At 34.8% G+C, this 27190-nt stretch overlaps 2 protein-coding genes across 2 annotated transcripts in view; one reads left to right on the forward strand and one right to left on the reverse strand.

The window, feature by feature from the left end:
• The first annotated feature begins 3002 nt into the window (after nt 1–3002).
• On the forward strand, nt 3003–5423 carry LOC112051505 (uncharacterized). Its single transcript, XM_024090173.2, has one exon. The coding sequence runs from the start codon at nt 3022–3024 to the stop codon at nt 4780–4782; it is 1761 nt and encodes a 586-aa protein (XP_023945941.1). The 5' UTR covers nt 3003–3021; the 3' UTR covers nt 4783–5423.
• Nucleotides 5424–18741: 13318 nt separating this feature from the next.
• The window catches only part of LOC112050503 (extracellular serine/threonine protein CG31145), a 134833-nt gene continuing 126384 nt past the window's right edge, over nt 18742–27190 (reverse strand). Inside the window, exons 13-17 of the mRNA XM_024088779.2 lie at nt 26187–26430; nt 25345–25425; nt 24377–24489; nt 24101–24241; nt 18742–22956 (exon numbers count right to left, since the gene is read on the reverse strand). Coding sequence (XP_023944547.2) covers nt 22767–22956; nt 24101–24241; nt 24377–24489; nt 25345–25425; nt 26187–26430 — 769 coding nt within the window. The 3' untranslated portion in view covers nt 18742–22766. The remainder of the gene's footprint in view (nt 22957–24100; nt 24242–24376; nt 24490–25344; nt 25426–26186; nt 26431–27190) is intronic.

Genomic DNA, 27190 nt, shown 5'->3' on the forward strand with positions numbered 1-27190 from the left:
AATAAAACCGAATTAGAACTTGCTAGTCAGACTAACCTAAAGAAAACTTGGGAAGTATTAAACAATATTACCAATCTTAAATCTAAAAATCTAGATGCCCGTAATCTTCTAACAATTTCCGGATGTCCTAACCAAGCTGTTGCGGAAATCAATGAGTTCTTCATTAACATGGGTAAAAATATTGTAGAAAAAATCCAATCCCCTTACGGAAGTCCTACTAAATTGTGTACAGTTTCGCCCTTAACTTCATTTGTGTTACTCGAAACAGATATTAGTGAAATTATAAAAGTTATAAATTCCCTTAAAAATTCTAGTTCCGCGGGCTTAGATAACATATCGACTATTTTACTGAAACAGAACAAAGAACTGTTTTCTGCTTTACTGTGCCATATTTGTAACTTGGCTTTTGTGCATGGCCAATTCCCACTTTCCTTTAAAAAATCTGTTGTAACCCCAGTCTATAAAAAGGGTGACAGAAAAGTAATTAGTAATTATAGGCCAATATCTATCTTACCAGCATTCTCTAAAATTCTTGAGCGACTAATCAACGATAGATTGATAAACTATTTGGAATTAAATAATTTACTGTCGCCTAATCAATATGGCTTTCGTAAAGCAAAGTCCACCTCAGATGCTGTATCTGATCTTACCAATTGTATAGCCAGTAAACTAGACCATGGAATGAAGTGTATTGCTATATTCTTGGACCTCGAAAAGGCTTTTGATACAGTGTCTACTTCTCTACTTTTGAATAAAATGGAACAAATAGGGATTCGTGGTTTACAACTCCGTCTGTTTCAGGATTACCTAAGTAATAGAACACAGTGCGTTAGAATTGGAGATCAAATCAGTACATCACTACCAGTAGTTCACGGGGTCCCACAGGGAAGCATTCTTGGCCCAACATTATTCCTTATCTATATAAATCAGCTTTGCAACCTTAATTTAATAAATGGTAGAATTATTACTTTCGCTGATGACACTACTCTTATTTTTTGGGGACAAAGCTGGGAAAGTGTTTTCTATAATGCGCAGCAAGGCTTTAACTTGGTACTTTCCTGGTTAAGAACTAATCTTTTAAGTTGTAATGCTGAGAAAACAAAATATCTTTCTTTTACCTTACTACATTCCTCACAACCACCGATGGAAAAATTCAATATACGTGCCCACAATAATCTATGTCTTAATTCAATTAATAATAGTACGTGTAAATGTTCCTTCTTGGAAAGATCAGACCATATCAAATACTTAGGAATAGTCATTGACAACCAACTTTCCTTTAATATTCATATATCCAATCTAACAAGCAGAATCCGCAAGCTCATCGCCATCTTCAAAAATATACGACACATAGCTGACAAAAAGATTTTAAAAATGTTGTACTTCACTTTATGCGAACCCCTTTTAACTTATTGCATTGATTCATGGGGAGGTGTAAATAAGACACGTCTTCTTAACTTAGAGCGTGCTCAGAGAGCTGTTCTTAAAGTTAGTAATTTTCTTCCTTACAGATACCCAACAACCTCACTGTATAAAGAATGTGGAGTACTCACAGTACGACAGCTTTTTGTTCTCAAAATAATTTTGAAACAACATAAGTCAGTAGACCAAGCTCTGATAAATAAATTAAAGAATAAACGCAACAAAAACAGAATTTGCAAATCGTCTAGATTCTACACATCTTTTTCCCATAATTTTTTCCCTTTTCTTGGAAGTTTTATATATAATAAGGCTGACGCAGTTCTTTCAATTCACTCACTATCTTCTTTTCAGTGTAAAAGAAGAGTACATGACTGGCTCCAACAATTAGACTATGTTACTACTGAAAATCTGCTGTCAATTCTGAAATAATACTTATTTTTCAATATATATAATATATATATATATATATATATATTTATTTCTTCTTATTTATAGCATGAAAGCAGACACACGCACACACACACACACACACACACACACACACACACACACACACACACACACACACACACACACGCATACACACGCTGCTATGTTTTGTACGTGACATAAGATTGTTACATCTAAGCAGGGAAGAGCACAGGTGTCTATAATACAAGTTCTTTCTTAGTTTAGATACCTGTTACTCATCCAATAATTATAGTGTTAAGCTATTTTTACCTATTATGTTACGGTTTTATAGAGAATAAACGATTATTATTATTATTATTATATATTGATTTCACTTGCTAGGCATATATCTCGTATAGTCGTAACTACAAATAGTGTATCGGGCATAAGTAAGTATAGGTAACTCATAATTACGGCTGTAATTCCGTCAGCAAGCCATACCCTCCAGAGTTTCGACTAAAACAAAACGTAACGTTGTAGCTTGGAAGCTGAAATAAATATGGAAGTTGGTACTTCTGGTAAGTTCTACGGACACGATTTTTGTCATGATACCGGACCTATTCTGTAGTAGCTCAAAAACTTTCTTTTAAAGATCGTGTAGTTAATTTATATGAGCAATGCAAACTAAAAAAGGCAACCTTTATGGAGATGTTGAAAATAAAAAATTTGAAGTTGAAATTGAATTAAAATCTATCCTCTCATCACTTTTTGGGGTATGTTATTTTATATTTGATTTATAATGAATGCCTAAATATTAGTATTATTTTAAAGCGTTAACTTTAGCGTTTTCTATGTTCTGGTACCAAAAAGTGACGAGAGCATAGATTTTAATTAAATATATATTGACATTTACTTATAAACCGCTTTATAACGCGTCTTATCTGCAGTCCCTTAGTGGATAGCTTACATCATTAATCTTGAAGTATATACTTAATGAAGTCAACAGTAATTCGAGAAAGTAAACAGTAGTACACATAAATCACCGAAGTGCTTCAAGCGATCAATCTGTCACACACATAGTAAATATTGCATTAGCCCAGCACTGATGTGTTGATTCATTTAATGACATTGGAGTTAATAAAACCAAAACACTGGAATGGTAAACTAATGTGAAATATTTCTTTGACGAGTTTAACGTACAATATCATAATGAAAATTATTATTTTCATTTTAGTCATTGTTATTATAGTTGTAAAATTTTCAGAGGCTTCAAAATTAATTAAAAAAGCTGTGTTCATTGCAAAGAACGCATTTAAGGAAGACAGCTTGACGTCAGTAGTTTGGGGCCGCTGTGATAATTTTGTTGTAACGGATTTCTTAAACCAATATGAAGAGACTGTGGTCACCGTCAAGATTGATAAAGGTTTTGATATAAATAATACGCACTTTCATAAAAATGTTTTATATAAACAGACAGTTTTCTTCGCAGAAGATCCAGCTGAGTTTGAATATTTTCTAAAAGTCATAAATCGTGTAATCGTGGTGCCCATACAAGTGATTTTGGTTATTGCAGAGCGTAAACTATCACAAGATTTAGCTGCTGAATTTACAAAAACAGCTTGGGATAATGATGTTGGTAATATCATAGTGATGGGTTATGATGTTAATGATACTATAGCATTAAATACGTACTTGCCCTATGAAAACGGATGTGGCAACTATAGCCCTGTGAAAATAAATGCTAACACTACAAACTATTTTAAACCAAAATTCCGAAATTTCAATGGCTGTCCAATTAGAACGTCTCTTTTAGAGTTCATACCGTATGTAAAATTGAAAAAACAAAATGATTCTGTAAATATAAATGGTGTTGATGGAAATGTACTCAAATTAATAATAGAATCGTTAAATTCTACCATGGACATAGTGACAGCGAATACAAATGGCGTAATTAGTTCATGCATAAACGGTACTAGAGTTGGTACTTTTAATGACTTGGTGTACAATGTAGCTGATATTATGGTACCGTCTGTTATTATAGTGTCTATAAGATACGCCGTATCGCAAATATCGTACGTTTATTACACTGTTAAAATAGTGTGGTGCATGCCTAATCAGCGAGAAATATACCAGTGGGTTACAGCTGTACTGCCTTTTATAAATATGTCAACACCTTTAATAATATTAGCTATGTTTATCATCATTATTATATTCCGGTTGATTAAAAAACTTGGAAAAATAAAAGGCGAGTCAAATAAGGGATATTTATTTCAAATGTTTGGTATATTTATCGGCCAACAAGTAATCATCAACTCTAAGTACAGGTTGATTAACTATTTGATTACTTTCTGGATATGGTTCTGTCTTATTGTTCGTATCTCGTATCAAGGGGAACTTATAAATGGATTACGGAAGACCATTTTAGAGCCACGCATTAAAACATTAGCTGAAGCAATAAAAGTTGTTGACGAACTTGGTGGAATGCCAACGTTTATTGAACTGTACCGAAATACGTCGATCGCAGATAAGTACAATCAGATCAAATTACGAGAGCTTCCGCATTATTTGGACGAAATTGCTGCTGGGAGGAAATATTTGCTAGCAGTTGATATGCAGCAAGTAAAATATTATCGGCATAAAGTTCAAATCCTTGAGGAACGCGTGACAAGTATGCCGGCCTGTATTCACATGCGACCTCGTTGGCCCGCTGCCCCGGAAATTAGTCACCTTATCGGCCGAATGGTAGACTCAGGATTAATCGTCAAAATTTGGAGGGACATGAGAAACGAATGGCTACTAAAACATAGCCGAGTAGAAAACGCTAATACGGTGACAGCATTGGACATAAAAACACTAAGTTCTTGTTTTTATGGTCTACTCATTATGTACTGTGTGTGTTGTTTTATTTTTTGTCTAGAGATCGTTTTGGATCGATACAAAAGAAGGAAATTTTTGAAAAAGTGTTGTTAATAAAAGACGTCTCTGCTCTAAGCTAAAAAATAATGTTAGCCTAACTTTTGTCTAAATCAGCGTTTCCCAAACTTTATTCTACTGTGACCCGGTATATACCTACTGTTTGCGAATTGCGTTGAAAAGGCGTGGAATTGGAAAAGAAGGATATCACTCACTCATTTAAAGACCTCTTCCCTTCTATGTTTATTTCGGAACATAGACCACCACGCTGCTCCGACGCCAATTGGCGATAACATTTTGCCAGAAATAAATATATAAGGAATATATATAAATATATAGGAATATATATATATATATATATCACAGGAACTAACATCATTATACAATATGTTGTCTCTCGAAGATGGCAACCATGAACGTCCCAAGTCTCCACGCTAAATAATGAAGAAAGAATAAGGAAGAAAGAAAACTCATTCGAATTTCAAATGTCACGATATTGGAGAACTTGTGTAGATACATACTGCTGCTGTAGCTGATAAGCTTATTCATACAAACAAATATGTAAATTTTAATCGAAACCGATACGATTTATACACAAAATATAGGAAAACATTTCGAATATAGTAAATGTTCTAGTATTTATATTTATTATAAATATTTTCTGATATGTTGTATACGTCTGCGTTATATGTTATAGACCTAGTAAGGTATAGATATTATTTTTAAATAAATTTAAGTACTTCGTACGTAAATATTAGGTACTTACGTATTCTTTATTATAATATATTTACTAAGTACATTTTTTGTTTTCATCATAAGAAATTTTATCAATTAAAATTAATTCAAAAATAATATAAAATTAATAAAAAATTAATTTTAAAATAATGGTAATAATGTTAAAGTATATAATATCTATGCTAATATTATAAAGATGAAAGATTTGTTTGTTTGATTGCAGTGAGTAGGCTCTGAAACCACGGAACCGATTTGAAAAATTGTTTCAATGTTGAGAAGCTACACTATAGCCGAATGCTTTAAGTTTTATATTTTAATCCCCTCATTCCTACGGGAACGCGGGTAAAACCGCGCGGCGTCTGCTATTAATTATAATTATTGTATTAATTAAAATTACAGTTGTTAAATTTAATGTCAGCTCATCTAAGTAGAAACCTACCTTTCGAACAGGTAGTAGAGTCGCTACAAACAGGCTAACTACTTAAAATTAACGAATTTTGATATTCTTTTTTTAATTTTGCTGGTAAATTCAAATAGGTGAATTTATTACCTATTTGAATTATTGTTTTTAATTGAACTTTCATTTGAATTTAATGTGCCAATTATGCACAATAAATTCAAATTCCATGTTTGGCGTAATACAAATAAATTACCTAACATTATTGGCAGACGTCCACAGATCCGCATCGTACGTATCGGACGGATCCCATCAAACGGATTTTATTTTTTCTATAGAATGTCATACAAGTGCGTTCGCTTAACCACATCGTACAGATTGCATCAAACGGATTGTACCTCCCTAAAAAGAATCTAAAAAATCTGCCTGCCTATTTCATAATTTAAAAAAATAACCTATGTTCCTTATGAATTTAAGTTTCGATACTATTTAACAGAAATTAAATAGTTATCACTTAAATACACATCTTATGGGTCTCCCATAACATTGTCCATACGAAATAACATGTAGATTACCCGAGACACATTTCCATGCAAATGAAATTCGTGGTGCGTGTTATCTAGACGAGGCATCTTTAATAACCATAAATCAACAAATCGAACCGTAGCAATTATTTATTACCTAGAAAAAACCCTCAATTCAATTTTGTTGTTCAAGCTATTACAGTGTTGAATGTTTAAACACAGAAGATGTTTGAATATTTTAATATTGTTACTAATATTTAGTAGAATATCTCAGGGATATGATGGTATAGAACACAAAGAAGTAGAGTAAAATTATACAAACAATTATTGTTTATGTTGAGGAACTGCTGAAAGAATTTTAAAATTTTTAGTCCACTTAAAAGTTTTTTTATTATGATGGAACATATCACTTACGCTTTTTCGTTCGCTATTAGATGCAGCAATTATTATCTTTAGACAAAATAAGTAAAAGTGTAAATCAGAAAAACTTACGAGTACGATTTGAGCTGATTTACGTACTAATATCAGTTCAAGGGATACTTTTGAGTAGCTTTCCCAATAAATAAGCCTGTGTATGTGGAAACTTCAGCAGATAGTAGGCTACTCGCCTGCTGTACAAAACTAAGAAGATTATTTGCATAGAGGCAGTTTAGATGCCTAGAAACTCTAATAATATTTTTATTTGTGAAAATAATCTCGTAATTGTAATATTTTTATAAAACAAAATTGTATTTTTATCACGTCACCGCAAACGCCAATCATAAACTGTAACGTCATTCGCTACAAGGCATCGGTTTGTGATTGGCGCCTGCGTGTGTGATATAATCACGTCACTGCAAACGTCAATCACGCTGTTATCTCTATGAATGACGTCACTTGCTAATGTGCTGTGTTTTGGCGGCAAAAATTTTACGTAGATATTTTTCATTTATATTAAATTTTATACTGGTTATTATTGACGGGACAAAATAAAATATAGCTCATAATACTTTCATAATTCAGTTTAAACAATGTTTACAAAGGAGGCAAGTAGCTTATTTCCATTATCCGGGCAATTTGCTACTGCGGCAGGCTTGGCAGGTATTTGAACACATTCTAATTCAGAGATCGCTAAAAATGTGTTAACACAACACGATTTGCTGGCGAATTTTGCAGATTTATGGGTGTCGAATAGCGCAACGCTAGAAGCTGCTTGCCTATTGTTTTTCACAATTTATGGCCGATGTTCGAGCTGGAGTCACAGGCACAACAATTCAAACGAACGTCATTCGGCATTTGACGGGAACACGTGCGGTGTTGTCGTATTGTTTACTCAGTACAAGGCTCTGATGAGAAATGTTTGATGGTTAGTCAGGAAGTCGGTTAAGCTTTAGATGTGTTGTATTTGACAATACTAACGTGTGTGTAAAGTAAACTTTACGATACTGACGATGACTATAGCTTGGCAAATTCATTCGTAACACTCCCGAAGAACATGTAGCGATGAATGAAAAACCCACGACTGATGCACCTCACTTCCCCGCACTTAACACCCGTACAGTCTTTCCCTCCGTCGCCCGCATATCATGAGAGTGTCTTCAACGATCTTACCAAGCTATATAGACAACACCTATCAGACTACACAGTCACAATGTCCACAGCGTAGCGCCGGCGAAGCGATAAACTTTGGCCAAAACAACCTTTCCGAACGATACTCTTCTTCAGTTTCATATAAAAACACGCCAGTCAAAGGATTCTTCCGAAATTGAAATATCCACACAGTAACAAAAACACCCCATGCAGAAAAACACTACCTTAGAGGCATGGGAGTGTAGCTCCACCAACTTCCAAACACCGGGCTACTACTTAAAACATTTTTGTAAGAAAGATCTAGATTTCGAATCCAGTACCTAATTATCAGAAACATAGTAATTAAGGAATTAAAAAAGCCCGTAATTTGGTGAGCTAACTTGTAGTATATTTGTTCTCTACTTGTATACCTGTTATGTCAAGAAAATAATGTATTTCGACTATTGGATCAACATTCGTGTCATATTTAGCAGGTGGCAGTTTACTAATTTGTTATTCAAAGTAACGACAACGATGTACTCGTATCTGCTATTTGTAAATGTTAATGAAGCTTGTTAAATATTACTGTTTTGGTCAGAGGTTTGTTCGATTATCGGTATATTTGAAATTTTAAACTTTCCTAACTTATGTTCTTTTGCCACGAGGAAAGGCAAAGGTATTATACCGTACAGCCATATCTTCATATCTCGATCATTAAATTCGCAACTCAATAAAAATCTAATCAAAAAATTTAACGAATTCCACAGACAAGAACCTACGATGATTCTATTTACAAATAAAACATCCTTCGTTTTATAATAGGCTAGTAACAGACAAAAAAAAATAATACTTACTTTAGACCCTAAGCCTGAAATGATTGTTTAGCCCCGCAGTGGAACGTATGACAGCGTTTTTTGCGGAAAAGTAGTGAAAACATGTTTTTGTGTTGTTATTGATTTTGTTGAAAAATCGCCGGATTTTTTCATGATTTATGAATTATATAGAATATAAATGAATTATGCATCAACCATTATGAAAAATGAAATAAAAGAAGGAAATAATTAAATTAAAATCTTTTCAAACTTTTTCCTTCCGATCTCAGCTCACAACCTTTTGTAAAATGTAACTCCTATACTAAAACTAACCTAAATATAGGTACTTACATATTGAATAAGTTTCTATTCTCTACCACCAGTAATTATTGAGTGAAGTGCAGATTGCAACAGATAGATTTGGGAGAGCATCAGTCTAATTGCACGAGTCCGTCAATCAAACGGTCTGATAATGGCTATTTCAGGTATCACTGTAATTCAATTAATTGAATTGTTTGCGTGATAATTATTCTAATCTTCGTGATAATGGTTCGTAATTATTCTAATCTTTGATGGCACAATAATAATAGTTAAAGCGACAACATTAAAATAAGCTCTTGAAGCTAATGCAGGAAGCTAGCAAATTACTAACTGGACCTACCAACCTAAGATATTGTTGCATGTCCCAAAATGGGCCTTTATTATTTATAATTTACAAGCGGGTTGATAGTATTTTTTACGCATAGGAGACACAAATTGTTGCTTAAAAAACAATTTTCAGAATTTTTGGAACCAGCAATTATTAAACAAATATTTTTTTTTGTTTTGCTACAATTAAACATAGACAATAGAGTAAGAATTGAATTCATATCCAGTGTAAGCTGCCAATGTCGTGTAATATTGTCAAATGTAAATATGACACAAGTTAAAAGAAGAAGAAGAAGAAACATTAAATCGTAGACAGAGAAGCAAGAAACGAAAATAACCCAAAAATTGCTTTAGAAACGCCAACGAACGCGACTACGCAAAGACCACTGACAATCTGTGTGAGTTGTCAGCTAATGAAAAAAAATGCATTTTATTTTACATATTAATAAAAAACGCGGGTTCTTAAAAAATATATTTTAGGTTTTAAGTCGTATATTTTATGTTATTTTAAGATAAAAATAATTTGTTCTGCTAATTTGATAACTCGGAATCCTTCAAACAAAATTGGGACATGTCCTTTCAACTGTACCTTTTTTAAGCCAAGAATTTAAAACAGTTCGATTTACATTAGTTGTCCAGATTTTTGGAACATCGGGAAGTACCTAATCTCGTTAACAAATAAACACCCAACATAAAATGTAAAAGTAAAAAAAAATGGTATGGTCTTTGATGGCACATTAATAATAATTGAATCGACAACATTAAAATAAGTAGCTTCAAGCTAATGAAATGCAGGAAGCTAGCAAATTACTAAATGTACATAAGATAGATACTATTATAAATCAACTGTACCTTTTTTAAGCCAAGAATTTAAAACAGTTCGATTTAAATTGGTTGACCTGATTCTAGGAACATCGGGAAGTAATCTCATTAAGAAATAAACACCCAACATAAGTAAAATGTAAAGCTGAACCGACGGCTAAAACATGTGCACAATTAAAGTAGGAGACCATTCGTTTGAGACGAATTTGTGCGCTTCGAATAATTTTAATTGTATTCTGTTTCAGCTATTGTTTAGATTGTTTGGTTTTTATTGGATACTAGCGGACGCTCGCGACTTCGTCCGCGTAGAATTTAGTTTTTAACAAATACTGCGAGAACCATGTATTTTTCCAGGATAAGAAGTAGCCTATGTTAATCCATAGTAAAATCTATTTTCATTCCAAATTTCAGTAGCCGCTGCACAATGGAGGAACAAACATTCACACTTACACACAAACTTTTGCATTTATACAGGGTGATTCGGTCTTTAGTGCGGATATTTTTTTTCGTGGTTCTGTATCATTAATAGAATATAAATCTACAAACAGTTCGATACATTTTATGTAATTTTTTTTTTAATTTATGTCTCTAAAATAACAAAATAATGTACATATTATTACTAAACAAGATATATTCAGCTTAAAAGTGATCTGGTGACGTTCTTTAGGTATCAAACGAAAATAAAATAAACGCACAATAGGGTGACCCTAAAATTCTGTTCAAAAGTAAATAACTTTAGCTAACGATAATTTTGTTATTTTTGAGTTAAAAAAAAAAGAAAAAATACGTGATCATTAAATTTTGTTTATGTACAAAATATAAAAATATCCGCACTAAAAAAATTTTCTTCCTGTATATTAGTGTGATGTGATGTTATGTGTTTAAAATAATGAATAATTTGAAATTAAGATAAAATTAGTGACGTATTTTATCTACCTCTATTACCTAATGTATTAAGCCGACAGTCTTCGATGGCCAGGAGCGAACTTAAGATGTGGAGAAAAGTCGTCATACGCCAATATGTTGGTTTGTACCAAGTGGGTACTGTACAAGCAATGGCAATGCACTCCATAGATGCAATACTGCACTGCCTATCTTGAGGATTCATAGGGAACCTGTATTGGAAAAGGAATTTGCCATTTTGTACAATTTGTAACTAAATGCCCTGCTGGGCCTCAGCTGGGCCGATTTAAGTTTTCATAATTGGTACAGGTTTGGCTGGTGGGAGGCTTCGGTTGTGGCTAGTTACCACCCTACGGGCAAAGACATACCTACTGCTAAGTGATTTAGCGGTTTGGTACGATAGAAACCAAAAGGGGTGTGGATTTTCATCCTCCTCCGAACGACTTAATCCATTTATATATTAATAATTTTTCCATCTAGAATTGCATCATCACTAACCATCAGGTGGTATACAGGTTACTTAATCGTCAAGTTTGAAGCGAAATAAAGCTGTAAGTATAGCTTCAAAGCGACCTTCCCATATGATAATGATACGAAACTAAGTATGTGTCGAATAAAGGCATGATATTATCCCATAATAATCGTTGTTCATTGACCATTGTTTTGTTACGCGAGTAAATCTCAGAAATACTGCTTTTTGTGAATCAGAAATCTTACGATAAGTATAAGAATTCTTAAATAAAAGAAACATTTATTCGAATTTGAATAAATTGCATTTGTTTGTTCAATACCCGATGGCGGCAATATTCTCTATTTTAAAATTGAAACGACCGACGTTCCGCTGTTATCTATTCTATGCCTCAGTCTGTAAATTTGTATACTAACAAAATGTTCATGAATTTCAAACGATCGCCATACACTGAATAGCAATAAGATGATCATAACATCAATGCACCAACTAACATATCTATATGTTGTAACTAACTTTAGTAAGTAAAAGTGATAAAGGAACCTAGTAGGTAGTACATACGTATTATTTTAGTAGGTACAAGAAATTTAAATATTAGGAACTAAAAAAAAACCCTACGATATAAGGAACAACTCTTTCAAAGTTGAATTAGGTTCAATAGAACCCAAATACAATATAAGAGTTCAACTTCAAAGAGTTCAGTTTTTCGGCAATCATCCTGGTTACAGCACCAAGTCAACGTGACCGTATTCATCATTATCAACCCATATTCGGCTCACTGCTAAGCTCGAATCTCTTCTCAGAATGAGAAGGTTTAGGCCAATAGTCCAACACGCTGGCCCAATGCGGAGTGGCAGACTTCACACACGCAGAGAATTAAGAAAATTCTATAGTGTGCAGGTTTTCTTACCGTTTGAGACACGTGATATTTAATTTCTTAAAATGTACACAACTGAAAAGTTGGAGGTGCATGCCCCGGATTACAAGACCGTATTTCAAGATCATAAACTGCAACTCATTTAAGTTAATCTATCCTAAAATGCTAATCTATCCTAAAATGTCTCCTGTGAGTTGGTTTCTCTGGAGACCACTCTGGTTACAGCAATTTACAGGTATTTTTTATTACCTTCGTAATTTGACGAAAGCTAGAATATCTACTAGCTAGCGTAGAGACTCCTAAAATTTTAAAGAGATAAAAGATACTTTTGAATCCTAATCACAATTAAAAATTTCAATTTTGGCTCCCAAATTAATTCCAAAAACTTTCAATTTCATTAGAGTTTACAATAGGTGCCTATAAATAACCAGCAATATTATTAAGTAAAATATTGTTGTCCAAAGTTTGAAGTTAGACATAAAGCTATATTTTAAAGTCTTTAGAGATATTTTAAGACAGTTTTTTGTATTTTTCCAATTAAGTAAGGTACCTAGGTACTTATTGGATATATCTACTTTGTATTATGTAAAGGTACGTACTTTGTGTTTATTCGTAATCTAAACAACACTCGTCTACTTTACCCATTATTAACTATTAGGGTGTCGAAAATTACTTAGTACATTTTAGGATATTATTGATGATGTTGGAAAATGGTATTGTCTTGTTGTCAATAAACAAAATAATTTCTAATTTTCCCTATAGAGACCTACCGATGCTTCTATCTCGTATTAACATACAATGCATAATAGTACCTACTTGTGATTACCTCAAATAGTCGTCGTCATCAACCCATATTCGGGTCACTGCTGAGCTCGAGTCTCCTCTCAGAATGAGAGGGGTAAGGCCAATAGTCCACCACGCTGGCCCAATGCGGATTGGCAGACTTCACACACGCAGGGAATTAAGATAATTCTCTGGTATGCAGGTTTCCTCACGATGTTTTCCTTCACCGATTGAGACACGTGATATATAATTTCTTAAAATGCACACAACTGAAAAATTGGAGGTGCATGCCCCAGACCGGATTCGAACCCACACCCTCCGGAATTGGAGGCAGAGGTCATGTCCACTGGGCTATCACGGCTCTCCTCACGCTCACTCACTTAGCTTGAGGGCTATCACGCTCTCTCTAGAGCCGTGATAGCCCTCAAGTAGTATATTATGTAAATAGAAGCGCCTGTCTTGTTATTTGTATTTTATTTGTCAGTGAAAACATGTAATATTTTCATAATTTATGATTTTTTTAACGAAAATGTTACAGATAGGAGTACATTACTCGTATATAAGTTGATAGCAGCAGAAACGATCCCGCCTACCCTAACTCCATAAGGGTGAAAATTTTTAATACTTTTTATGAATGAAATAAATAATAGGATTTAATTAAAACTAAAAAAGTCGAAAATAGGTAATATATTTAACTAGCATAAGCTTATATTATCACTCACGTAGTTCCCGTCCCTGTGGGAATAAGGGAATGAACCCCTACAACCGCACAAGCTCACGATTTTTTTATCATCATCATTCATCATCATATCAGCCGGTGGACTTCCACTGCAGGGCAAAGGCCTTTTATAGGGACTTCCAAAGATCACGATCCCCAGCCGCCTTCATCCAGCGAATGATGTCGACAGTCCACCTGGTGGGGGGTTGATGAGCTAAGTCGATGACTTTGGTTTGTCTGCGGATCTCATCATTACAGATTCAATCACGCAGAGATACTCCTAACATAGCTCGTTATACCGCCCGCTGTGTGACTCTGACCCTCCATATGAGGCTCATAATTAACGACGAACTCTCGGAACCATCGTCATAAAAGATTACTTCTTTATAATATTCGTAGATTACCTAAATACCTGTACCTTCCTTTTACCTAAATAGCGATTTAGAGTAATGAAATTGTTAGATGCTGTTGCCATTTGCAAACACACTGAATTGGAGCTATTAGCCAATGAAAGGTAAACAGTTTGGTCTACAAGCAATTCGGTCTGTGTTACTATATGCATAAGACGAGTCTGAGTAATTCAGGTAGGTTCCTACCTAACAACTTGATTGCATACTGATCTGTGCTACCTACGTAGAGATGTTTGTAATTCATTCGTTTGATAAAGACCTTTATATGTAGGACTTTCCATTAGTAGATTTCTAAAGACACGAATATTCTATGAACTTAATACTAAAAGTACCTACCCACTTAGTTGTGTCGTCCAATTGGCGCAGAAGGTACTGAGACAAGTGACACGTCGATTCTCTTTCTACGATCGCTAACGAGATCAAGATCTGACCTGGTCATTCCCCTGACCCTGTGTAATGGACCCAACACCGTGGGTGGTTTAGATTCTCATAAAACAATTAAAGAGGTACCTAAAGTTTGTGAGGTCGTAGGAGGTGATCTTTGGATCTACTAACAGCAAGTTTAAAACTTTTAGGTACCTACTTACAAAGAATTTTGATTAATTTTTAATACATGAAAATTCTGTGGCTCTTGTCCATATTTGCCTTTCACCGATGGGCTTACATTCGACGAACAATATGTAATATATCGTGACGTCAAAGCCAAGTGCAGGGAAGGTGTTATCAATAAACCATTCGGCCACGATAAATCATTCAAAAACAAAAGGTCAACAGAGCTACTCTATTGAATAAATAAATCAGCCGATCAACCTTCAGCACCGACCACCATTTTGAGTATAGAAAATGTAAATGCCTAAAAATACACTTCATTAATTGGATGATATACGTAGGTAATTTTTCTCTCTCATTCATTTATTAGTCCTCTTTTTTTAAGTTTTTACAATGTTAAGGACATAGGACATTTGAGTGCCCAAGCAACCAGTGGTCAGGGCTCCAGAGTGAGGAACCTCCTCACAATACAAGCCGGCTCAAAAATCACTGCCTTCTGTATCCGACTCTTGATCCAACCGTTTGAAAAACGGCGAAAGCTTCTTATGATGTTGGTCAAAGCTTTTCGATAAACGACCATTGACTGAAACAACCATCGGAACAAAAATCTGACTCAACATTCCACATGTAATCGGTAATCTCGTGAGCAAGGTCCAAGTATTTTGATTTTTTCCTTTCGGCTTTAACCAGATTATCGTCATTTGGAACAGTAATATCAACAATTATTGCACGACGCACTGACCAATTGACTAGCATTATATCAGGTCTATTGGCATATCTCTCAGTGATAATCGTTCGGTTCCAGTAGACCAACTGCTATTTTCAAGAATTGACAAGGGGTCGTACCTATAGTAAGGCATCTCAGATTCAATAAGGCAATACTAAAGAGCAAGCTGTTGGATTATCTTGGCTACTTGATTTTGTCTGTGCAAGTATTCGCCACTAGCAAGATGAGAACACCCGGACACAATATGCCTGAGGGACTCCCAGGACGATGACACGCTCGACTTACATTATTTTTGACCTCTACCATAAAACGGATTTCATAATGTCTACGAGTATTAGTTTAAAGCTAATACTTAAGCGAGTAGTCTAGTTATATACCTACATCCTTATTTTAATAAACTGGGACGAATTGAACGAAAGTAAATTAATTCCAATTTCTTTGTTAGCGTATTTTAATAATCCGTCCTCTTACAGAATAAGCAAATCGGATTTTCTAATTAAGAACAAACATCACCGAGTCGAGAATTTCTTTGCATTAAAACGCTATATTAAAGGGAATATTTTAATAATTGAAAGGCGCCATCCAAATTCGGGCGACGCAAATTATTGTGAAACTCGACGACGGTTGTTGTGACTTACTTAGTTACCAACAATTACTCGCAAATACAAATAAGCAACGCTAATTTATTATTAGTCAATGAAATAAGTCGATTTTACTGCTATTGAGCATTTCAAAATCGTTTATTTCTGGTGACTTTTACTTTACAAGCATCGTTGAAAAGTCTAGTGACGCTAGTAAAATAACATGAATAGTTTAAGAAACTAAAAAACACGCTTGTTACCATATCATAGGGGTGCATTTCAGCCTGTCCGCCATCTTGGACATCCGCCATTGGATTTAAGTCACGTGACTATTTTTTTCGTATTCCTGACAGCAAACCATTTCATTTGATATCCATATCATGGAGGTGGATTTCAAACAGCCAGTCCGCCATCTTGGGGAGGCTGCCATATTGGATTTGTCATGACGTTTCTTAGCTACAAATATATTGTCATCAGAACCCAATGCGTGTGCAAAATTTCATACTAATCGAAGATCGGGAAGTGGGTCAAATTAAGATTCCAAGATTTTCTTACATACATAGTTGCAAGCTTGGGGAAGCCGCCATATTGGATTTGTAATGACGTTTCTTAGCTAGTCATGTATTGTTAGCGCTAATTTATGTGTTAAAAATGGAGAAGAATTAACATCAGAAACACGGCTAAAACTCACGTGATACAACGTCGAAGCATAATACCATAAGTAAGTACCAAAGGTTGTTTTGGTAAGCGGATGAACGGAGCTTATAGAAAAATTGCATTACTATTAGATGTTCAACCTCCTCCTGAAGTATCTTTATAATGTCTCATATCTCGCTAATTACTTGAAATTAGTCTAAGAAGTTTCCCAGATAAACGTTTATTTTCATAAGTTCCTGCTATAAGACTTTCTTTAGTTTTTGTTATAGATTTGTAACACATAGATAGTGAGAAATCGCAGGATTTGTAAGCCATTTTATATGCCCCGAAATGGGAGCCCTTGACGCATCGTTAGGTACGCTACGATAAGTACGCTTGTCTGCGTGTTAGCGAGAAAAATACAATCCCTATTGATAGATAGATTTGCCGTCGCCTCGAGGTTCACCCGCGTAGTTCCCGTGTCCGTGAGGATACGGGTATATACTAACGATATATTCACAAATGACGTGGTTCTAGTGGTGAAATAATTTTCGAAACCTGTTTAGTATATCCAGATGATGTTACCCTCTACAATATCACAAACTTTACCTCTTTATAATATTGGTCTAGGTTAGCCGAAGCACGAGACCTAAAATCTACAACAAAGTACGATTAATTTTCAACTTAATGGCAATGTATATAATATGATCAGAATATCACCGGAATTTAAACATTAGTTATAAGCAGTAAAAGTAAACACAAAATAATTTTATGAATATGCAACGGCATAAAAGTTGATAGCAAATATTCGGCAATTCATATTCGTTTTTATGGCGGTCGCCATATCTTTGTGTTTCTTCAGTTTTATATGACCTTTATGAGATTACATCACGGGGAGGCGTAACCCGCGAAACCTTTGTATTTTTTGATATTTTTGCTGATATGATTTGTTTTCCAAAACATTTTCTTGTTGACTACGATGTAACTCTTCGTAGGCGTTTACGATATTAAACTTCTTGGAGGGAACAGGCAAATGCAGGCGACTTACTGGGATAGATAGAAAGTCTTTGAAAGAGGCATAACTTTTATGTCTAGCAATAGACACTTGTCTTTGGAAATCTTTGCAAGAGGTTCATCAGTGGACGTCTTTCGACTGATGTATTGGATCGACATTTTATTTTCACATTTTTATTTGCAATATTTTTTGTAGGTAAAGCCATCGTATGCTACAATACGCACTAACACTAAACTAATTGCAACTAAAATAATCTTTATAAAAACTATTTTATAAGTAGTAAAGCTCATTGGAAACTTTCCCTGTCTCGATTCGAGGTTCGGGTTCGAGTTCTGATTGAGGCAATGACGCACTCCTCCATTCTTCTTTTCTTTCTTCTCACCATTTAAAACAAATCAATCTACCGACTTGTTTAGTTAACTTTTATTTTAAAAGAAGAAAAACATAAGAGTGTCTAAAAGAGTAATCAATGAAGTAACGTAAAAGCAGAGCTGTGAAAGCCCAGTGGATATGACCCCTGCCTCCGATTCCGGAGGTGTGGGTTCGAATCCAGTCCGGGGCATGTACCTCCAACTTTTCAGTTATGTGCATTTAAGAAATTAAATATCACGTGTCTCAAACGGTGAAGGAAAAACTTTGTGAGGAAACCTGCATACCAGAGATTTTTTTTTAATTCTCTGCGCGTGTGAAGTCCGCCATTCCGCATTGGGCCAGCGTGGTGGACTAAGGCCTAACCTCTCTCATTCTGAGAGGAGACTCGAGCTCAGTGAGCCGAATATGGGTTGATAATGAAGATGAATATGAAGAAAGTAAAAACAATGATACATACTTACATTCTTCGAAATTAAATGAAACGAAAGCGTTAAATTTCTCAAAATTTATTAACAATCAACTGAAACACGCGTTACAGTAGCGTCAAATTATCCTATACAACATTTCAACACAATCATGAAGGTACATCTTTGGCAAGTAATCTATTCTCAAATGTCGCAATACATAAGCCTCTCAGTTCTACTGCCCAATCATAACTACGTATAGTCAATCTATTCTGGGAAGTCTGATTGGTTTTGTTGTGGTAAAATGATAGACTAAGCGTATGTGTATAAGCTGAAGGTTATTTTCTTTAGCTTTCCTTCTAGACGTAGGACTTTCCATGCAGTTTTAAATATAACTCCTCCAATTTTTTTTTCGCAAAAATTAGTATCCTATGACTTTCAACGTAATACAAACTCAAATCGTATCAAGTTTCATTTGAATGTATCCAGTAGTCTCCGAGTGATGTATGTTTTAAGAAGATTCTTATTATTTTTTATGTGTTTTTAAGTGAATTAGCTATAACTTTACTTTAATCATAAGAAATAATTGAAGATTCTTAATAAAACAAGCAATAAAATTGTTGCAAAGCATAATGTTTAGTCCATTTACTCGATATTGAAGGTAGGATATAAAAAAGTTGGACCAAAAAACCTCCTGGCAACATCTAGGAAATAAACTGCATGCTTTTCTGTGATTAAAACTGTAAACCAAATGTGATCCTTATTTATCACACACTCAATTCCCCACAGAGCCTGGTCTATTATGTTTTACTCACTGACACGCTTTCTTTTAATTATTATGTACTATAAATCGCTTCTTACCACGACATTAAAAACCTTATATAGTAAGTCAAACATACTTCCAAAAGTAGATTATCTATAACACATTTAAACCAAAAGTATAATTTAAGTAATAATTACCAGTTACTTAAATTATTCGAAAGCATACATATATACAAAGAAGTACCAATATAAAAGATCTGTAATAAATAATAATCCAAAAACCGCGATTCTATCTGAGATCAGATGCGAGAAAGATTTTCAATTATCAAGAGATTGTATATGAAAATAGAAAAGATTTTACACAAATTAAAAAGTATACACCTCAGAAAAAGGAACAAAAAATGTCTTAAAAGTTAACACAACAAATGGACAAGCAAAGCCAGATTGGTCCTAGTTATATATGTATATCATAATATTCAAAATTGATTGATGTACCTAATCCACAATAGTGTACCTACTAATTGTTAAGTAGACTACTCTATTGATTCTATGGCCTTGGTAAAGCATCTTTTTCTTACAAAAAAAAAAAAACAAGATTTGCCATTCAATTATATTATTCAGTCATTAGTCAGGCCTCAACAAGATACACTCGACTTGTTGTATGCGTATAGGCTTCGTATGACGCAGAAAAATAACACGACATTTTTTTTAAAGTAAAGTGGAACTAATAATTACTACTTAAAGTTCACTTTACTTTGAAGGAAATTAAGTTTTAAATCTTAATCCATGTTTATAAATAATATATAGGCGTTACAGTGAAACCAATTGCCTCAAAGATATCAGCCTGTCAATTACCTATATACAACTGAGTGTAGGCACAGAATATATAGACAAGACTGTGGTGTAGGTACGATTCAAAAACTGAGCCACTAAAATGCTTTTCATCGTGTTTTCGTTTTCGAGATTATCTAACATTGGTTTTTCGGCGATATAACATATTAGGGTAAGTACCCTATATATAGACTTATAATATTATATTTAATTTAAACAATAATACTAACTGAAAAAATACGATAACTTTTTTTCAATCTACAACAAGGTTTCTCAAAGTGGGGTACGCGAACCCCTAGGGGTTTGACATTCGACTGCAGGATGTTCGCGACAAGATTTAAGTAATAGTGGCTTGATAACTGATACTAAGTCAGAATTAAGATTAAAATTGTCCAAAATTACTCCTAACATTGAATGCATTTGCGACAAGAAACAAGCACACCCATAACATTAATATTATAAAGACATTTCTTTTGGTACTTTATACCTTTTATTCAAATAATTTTTTTTTTTAGATGGGGGGGGGGGTCTATTAGTTAGTAAGGGGTTCGTTGTCACTTCGAGTCGAAAGTTTGAGATCCCCTGATCTAGAAGAACGATAATGATCAATTTAAGACCATTGACTTTAAATCAAAGTCTGGTTACTCGATCCTCACATTATCCTGAATGACGCTGACTATAACGTTTTTGAAAAATAATAAATTGAATATGACGACTAAATCAGTCCTGTTTTTTTTCAACTTTATATACCCTACACATTTTATTTTTAGTTTGTAAGGCAATGCTTGCGAGCAATATGAGAGCTAGTTATCACATACCAACGGTGCGTGGGATGTATTTGCATTCGCTACGTAAATGGGACCCATCTGATTTTACCTTGAAGGTACATATATATTTATAAATATCACTTGCAGTAACAACTGCTCATCTATATGATATGTGTCTTCTTGAGCTTCGAGCTATGGTAACAGATTCACAACGAAAAGAGGATTGTCTTAAAATTAAATATAATCACTAAACATAATTGCATTTTAATTATTATGTACAGATTCATGTGCACTTTTTATAGATACTTGTTACATATCAATTTGGAACTGTCAAGGCATCTTAAAAATTTCCTTGCTCCTTAATACATTCGTACCGTGCTTGTGTAGAATCTATAAAGGTGCTGATAGACTTGAGCATTCACTTGTAACTGAACAACGAGCATTCGCCGATTTAATAATTGTCGAACTGAACAATAAGCCGAGCCAAGCATAGAGCCAAATATTGCTACGAACATCTTGAGAATTCTAACGAACGCTCTATTTGATGCTCGTCCTTTTTTATGTTTTACAAGTTAGCCCTCGACTACAATATCACCTGATGGTAAGTGATGAAGTAATCTAAGATGGAAGCGGGCTAACCTGTTAGGAGGATGAAAATCCACAAAATCCACACCCTTTTCATTTTCTACACGATATCGTACCGGAACGCTAATTTGCTTGGCGGTATGTCTTTGTCGGTAGGGTGGTTAACTAGCCACGGCCGAAGCCTCCCACCAGTCAATATTGTCGTCTAAATATATTCTTCATGAAGATGTCGTGACAAGTGAATGCTCAAGTCTATAAACACCTTAAAGCGAAAACTGTGACGTCATACTAAACAATAACTAATATATGACATATTATGTTTATTAACAATACATAAGCATAGTATGTGCATAATATGTTGAGGTAAATATAAAAAAAAAAGATGCCTATAACAAACGTGCCATATAATATAACAAATGTTAATAAAACTGACAATATAATAGAAGTTTTACTAGTGTTTCAAACACTTTAAGACACAAATATTGTATTGATAGAAAAACAATTGTAAATATTATTTACACAAATATGCACGTTGTTTTTAATATAAATTCACAAGTTCTATAAAACGATGCATCTTAGACCAGCTAAGAAAAAAGTAAAAGAAATTAAATTAATGAACAGAAAATACACATAAGTTATTATAATAGTAAAATAGAAACATATACTTATACATTATTTTGAAAGAAAGCCAAAACTATTAAGCAGATGACCTTATTGATACAACTTTCAAAATATACACAAACAAATCTACAAAGTTTCAAAATATACACAAACAAATCTACAAAGTAAACTTATAAATAAGAACACACACTTATACTTAATTTTATTGACGGCGTAACTGATTTGTACAATAATTTTTTTAACCTTTTTTTTGGCATACATCATGGCTCCTTATAATTCAGTGGAATGGTTATATTGCTGAATACATTTCAAGATTTCATTTGGACAATCTTTGGCACAAAATCTTAATTCTAATAGTCTTTCTGGACCAAAGACTTGCAACCGTTTCATTGACAAACTCTCTTATTATAGGATTACAAGAGAGTTGGACTAGTAAGTCATTAATTGCACCTTCCCATAGAATCGGGCACCCCATAGCACTTATCACATTGTCATCACGATTCATTCACCGATCCTCAAAAAGTTCTATCACGATTCATTTACGGTCATATAAAGTCATTTACCTCATTTTGCAATGGGGATTCGGATTTCTCTACACATTTCCGTATAGCGTCCAAAACTGTCACAATCCGTCTATCTATCGCTGTGAGGTGAGGCTCCCACAGTATAGGATCTACGGGATCGTGTTTTAATGATTCGTGAAGAACTTTCGAAAGCGGAACGCCGTTGTGGTATCTATGGGACAAAACAAAATCGAGTTAATAAAATTCTTCAACCAACACCAGGATTATTTTTGATGACCTCTCTGGTACAGGTACTGGCACTGGCACTGGTAATGATGTGGTTCTCCGCAGGTCCAGGGTTGGATTCTGAACTCAGTGTAGTCAGTGTAGAATTTTACATTTTCTAAATTAGGTACAACTAGTCTAGTGGTAAAGAAGAAAGAAGAAAGAAAAGACATTTTTTAATAAATTACCTATACACTACAATGCCTACGTAAGCAATATTGTAGTGTCTGATGCTTCAACCACCTGAATAATTGATCAAAACGAAAGTATAGCTTCTTCGTTTCAACTTCGATCGTAACACTCCCGCGCGGGCCAGGGGGCGTGTAGCGTTGAATGGAAAACTCACGACTCCTCACTTTCCCGCACGCACGATTTCACATCCGCGCAGTCTTTCCCCCCGTCACCCGCATATTATGAGAGTGTCATCAACGAACTTGCCAGACTATAGTTAAAGCATCAAACACCACTCTATCATGTTTGGCACAACCTTAAATAAAACCAAGCAAAGTGCTGGACCATGCAGCGCTAATTTCAGTTGCTACCTCGATCCAGGTGAATTATGATGGCATCGTACCAGAACCCTAAATCACTGTCCAGTAATTTCTGGTAGAGTGGTTAGGTAGTTACCACTCTACCAGAAATTACTGGACAGTGATTTAGGGTTCTGGTACGATGCCACGTAGAATTTTCAGATTCAGAGATAATTGCTAAATTAACTTGAACTTCTTTTAAGTAAGTCTGCTACCATTTTAGACAGCATCGTCATCAAAATCAGGTGAGATTGCAGTCGAGGAATCAAGGAATAAAAAAAATTATGGACCAATCAAATGGTCCACTTAATGGTAAGTGGATCATCAGCGTCTATAGACAGAGCAACAATTCGCCATCAACCTTGAGACATTGTGTTAAACCTAATGTATCTGTAGTTACAACCGTCAACCATGCCCTTTATATCAGAACACAAACAATGCTTGGTGACATAAATACGCATGTCTATAGTGCTTCCAGGGACAAGCTCTGTCATAAAAAGACTATTAACTACTTTAATATTGAATACAATACAATACAAATATGAATAAGAATATACTAACTTCAATAACACGGCGAGAGTGGTGTGCCTTACAAGACAACACTGCAGTAGAGGCGCGAGGATGCTCAATTCATCGTGAAAGGCTTTTCCAAAAGCACGTCCTTGATCCAAGTGCAAAGTGAACGTGTCGTTGCCAAACATCCTGCAAGAGAATAATATAATGTTTATTATCAATTATTTTTAAGCTCAAAAACAGGTTGGAAATAACTAATTTGTAGATGGATTTAAAAAATAAAAGTGAAGCTATTAAAAGGCTACGAATATTTCTATTACTCACTTGAACGTCTCATAGTGATGCCTGTCCATGTTGCCGGTGAGAAAATCAAATATAGACATGTCCATTAGATCCAGCAAACGACGGCCCGAATCATACGGAGGAGTAGACCGAACCTAAAAAGACAATTACATATTATAAAGTTTGATACAATAGTTAACATGTTACATGCTAATGATAAATATATCGTTATCAATTTATTTGAATTGGAGAAAATAGGGCTAGGATGGTCGCACCCATTATACAGCATGTACCTGCCTATGTTTCTTTTTTTATTATTCTTTACAAGTTAGCCCTTGACTACAATCTCACCTGATGGTAAGTGATGATGCAGTCTAAGATGGAAGCGGGCTAACTTGTTAGGAGGAGGATGAAAATCCACACCCCTTTTCGGTTTCTACACGACATCGTACCGGAACGCTAAATCGCTTGGCGGTACGTCTTTGTCGGTAGGGTGGTAACTAGCCACCGCTGAAGCCTCCCACCAGCCAGACCTGGACCAATTAAGAAAATCTCAATCTTCCCAGCCGGAATCGAACCCAGGACCTCCGTTTTTGTAAATCCACCGCACATACCACTGCGCCACGGAGGCCGTCAATGTATGTTTAAAATAGTGTTCCTGGCATAATCACATTAGACAGTGTAAAGTTGGTGCAACCGTTACGACTCTACCGTGACCATTTATGTTCCGGACATTTCTTTATTTCGATCTGAAATGTTTGCTTGTTTCGTTCTTTTTAGACCCATTTTTATAGTAGTAGTGGGGTTATAGTTTCTACACTTTTTTATGGTTACTGTTTTTACGACTGGCCTGACTAGTTATAATCTTTTCCATAGAAATACTCCAAACTTAACCTTTTTTTTAATAACGACCAACAGTCTTTATAAAGTTAATAAAACTTGTTTGGTTTAAATTGTAAGGAAGTTTATTTAGTTCAATTTTAATTGCAGACATAAATTAGCAAACTTACCGTGTCACAGTAATCAGATTGCAGCTCCCACTGAGCTTTTCTTCTTTTGTGATACGATCTCCTCCAGGGATGTCTCCACACCTGCAATAAATACATTTCTTTATTATGATGCATTTTTGCGTCATCATTAACAACCCACATTCGGCTCACTGTTGAGCACGAGTGTACAGAATTTCATCCTAATCGAAAACCGGGAAGTGGTTCAAATTAAGATTCCAAGATTTTCTTACATAGCTTACATAGCTATTTAAAGCGTGATTTTTGTCAAAATATGCCGAATAAAGAATCAATCGTTTAAGTTCACAATTGCACAAGCATCCTCCTAATGAGCTCCTAATTGATAAAACTAGGTAGGGCATTCCGACAACAATCACATACGCTTTAGATATTTTTTCTTACTTTAAATTGTTTCTTGATTCTCACCTTGATCATCATCACCATCATCATCATCATCATCATCATCATCATCATCACCATTAACAGCCGATGGACGTCCACTGCTGGACATAGGCCTCTTGCATGGACTTCCAAGCAGTGCCATAAATAACCTTTTCCGCGCCCTGTGCGAGCTTCTATAACTGCGCCCTATTTAATTAGATCCTTTGCCTATCATACCACCCACTGTGTCTCACTCACTAAAACTCAAACGCAGGTTCACTACTGCAAATGCGTTGCCCATTCTGATGCTTAATTCTATTTGTGGCCTGTGCCTGGGCACCGGTGGCACCGCCCTATTTACGCCACTGCTTCCAAGCACAACGGTTTCGAACCGCCTGCATTCAGCGGCTCGGTGCAACACGCTTGATGTCCTCAGTCAACCAACATTGCGCTTATATTCTCACCTTACGCTCAGCCAAATCTGCGGTCGGCAGGAAAGCGGCAAAACTCCCCTCCAGCATGTCAGGGTTGCCACAAATCGCGTGCCCCGTGTCGCAGTAGTAAGAGCATTTGCCGTGGAAGCAGAAGTTGTTCGCCGGCGACACGAAGAAGGTCTTCAAGATGTCGCCCTCAGTGACGTCATAGATCTCGGTCGTCATGTTCACGACTCGTCCCACGACCGGCATCGCTCGACGGAAGCCCAGTATCCTGATTTGAGAGTGTATTGTAATTCCTTACATCCGGACCGTTTAACATTGTGTCACGTAGACAAGATTTGTGTGATTCATAGAAATAGTTGTTACGATTAAGATACAATGTAGGTGTGTGAACAGATAATTGTCAATTATTTCACTTTGTCTTAAGTTAGATGTTACTGGATAGTCTAGTAGACAGACTGTTCACTTTTATTTTATTGAACAATTAAGTTAAGAGATGCAATTTAAAGAAGATGCAGTTTAGATGTACGTCTATTCAATACATATTCATATTATTATTAATTATATATCCCTTACTTATTTTAGATAGGTATAATAAATAAACATAATAGGACAACATTATTAATACTGATATAAGTGAAAAATTAAACCATTAAATTGACATTTTTAAAAATAATCTGTCTGTGTTATTTTTATTATTTTTTAATTGTAACTTGTAAATTGAACAGGTTAATATTTTTCACGCCAAGTATGGCAGAATATGTGTTTATTACAATAATTTATTTGACCTATGTAAGAATTTATCTAAATGTACCATATTCTAGCAAAACAAAGAATTATTTGATTTGATTTGATTTAGATGGCATCGTACCAAAATAGCATTATTAAACGTCTGTATTATTTATTGTTGTACGTTACGTTGAAAAATAATAAGCTTTAAAACATTAAAAAAAGTTGTTGATTTGTTTGAAAATGTTAATAATTTAAAAATTACGGTATGCAAAGACATTACCCTCCTGACACAGTCGGGT

The sequence above is a fragment of the Bicyclus anynana genome, chromosome 11 (genome assembly GCF_947172395.1).
Source record: "Bicyclus anynana chromosome 11, ilBicAnyn1.1, whole genome shotgun sequence".
NCBI classification, from domain to species: Eukaryota; Metazoa; Arthropoda; class Insecta; order Lepidoptera; family Nymphalidae; genus Bicyclus; species Bicyclus anynana.

What these genes read in the sequence shown, in the direction of transcription:
- LOC112051505 (XM_024090173.2), top strand. Translation starts at nt 3,022, where the DNA reads ATGAAAATTATTATTTTCATTTTAGTCATTGTTATTATAGTTGTAAAA.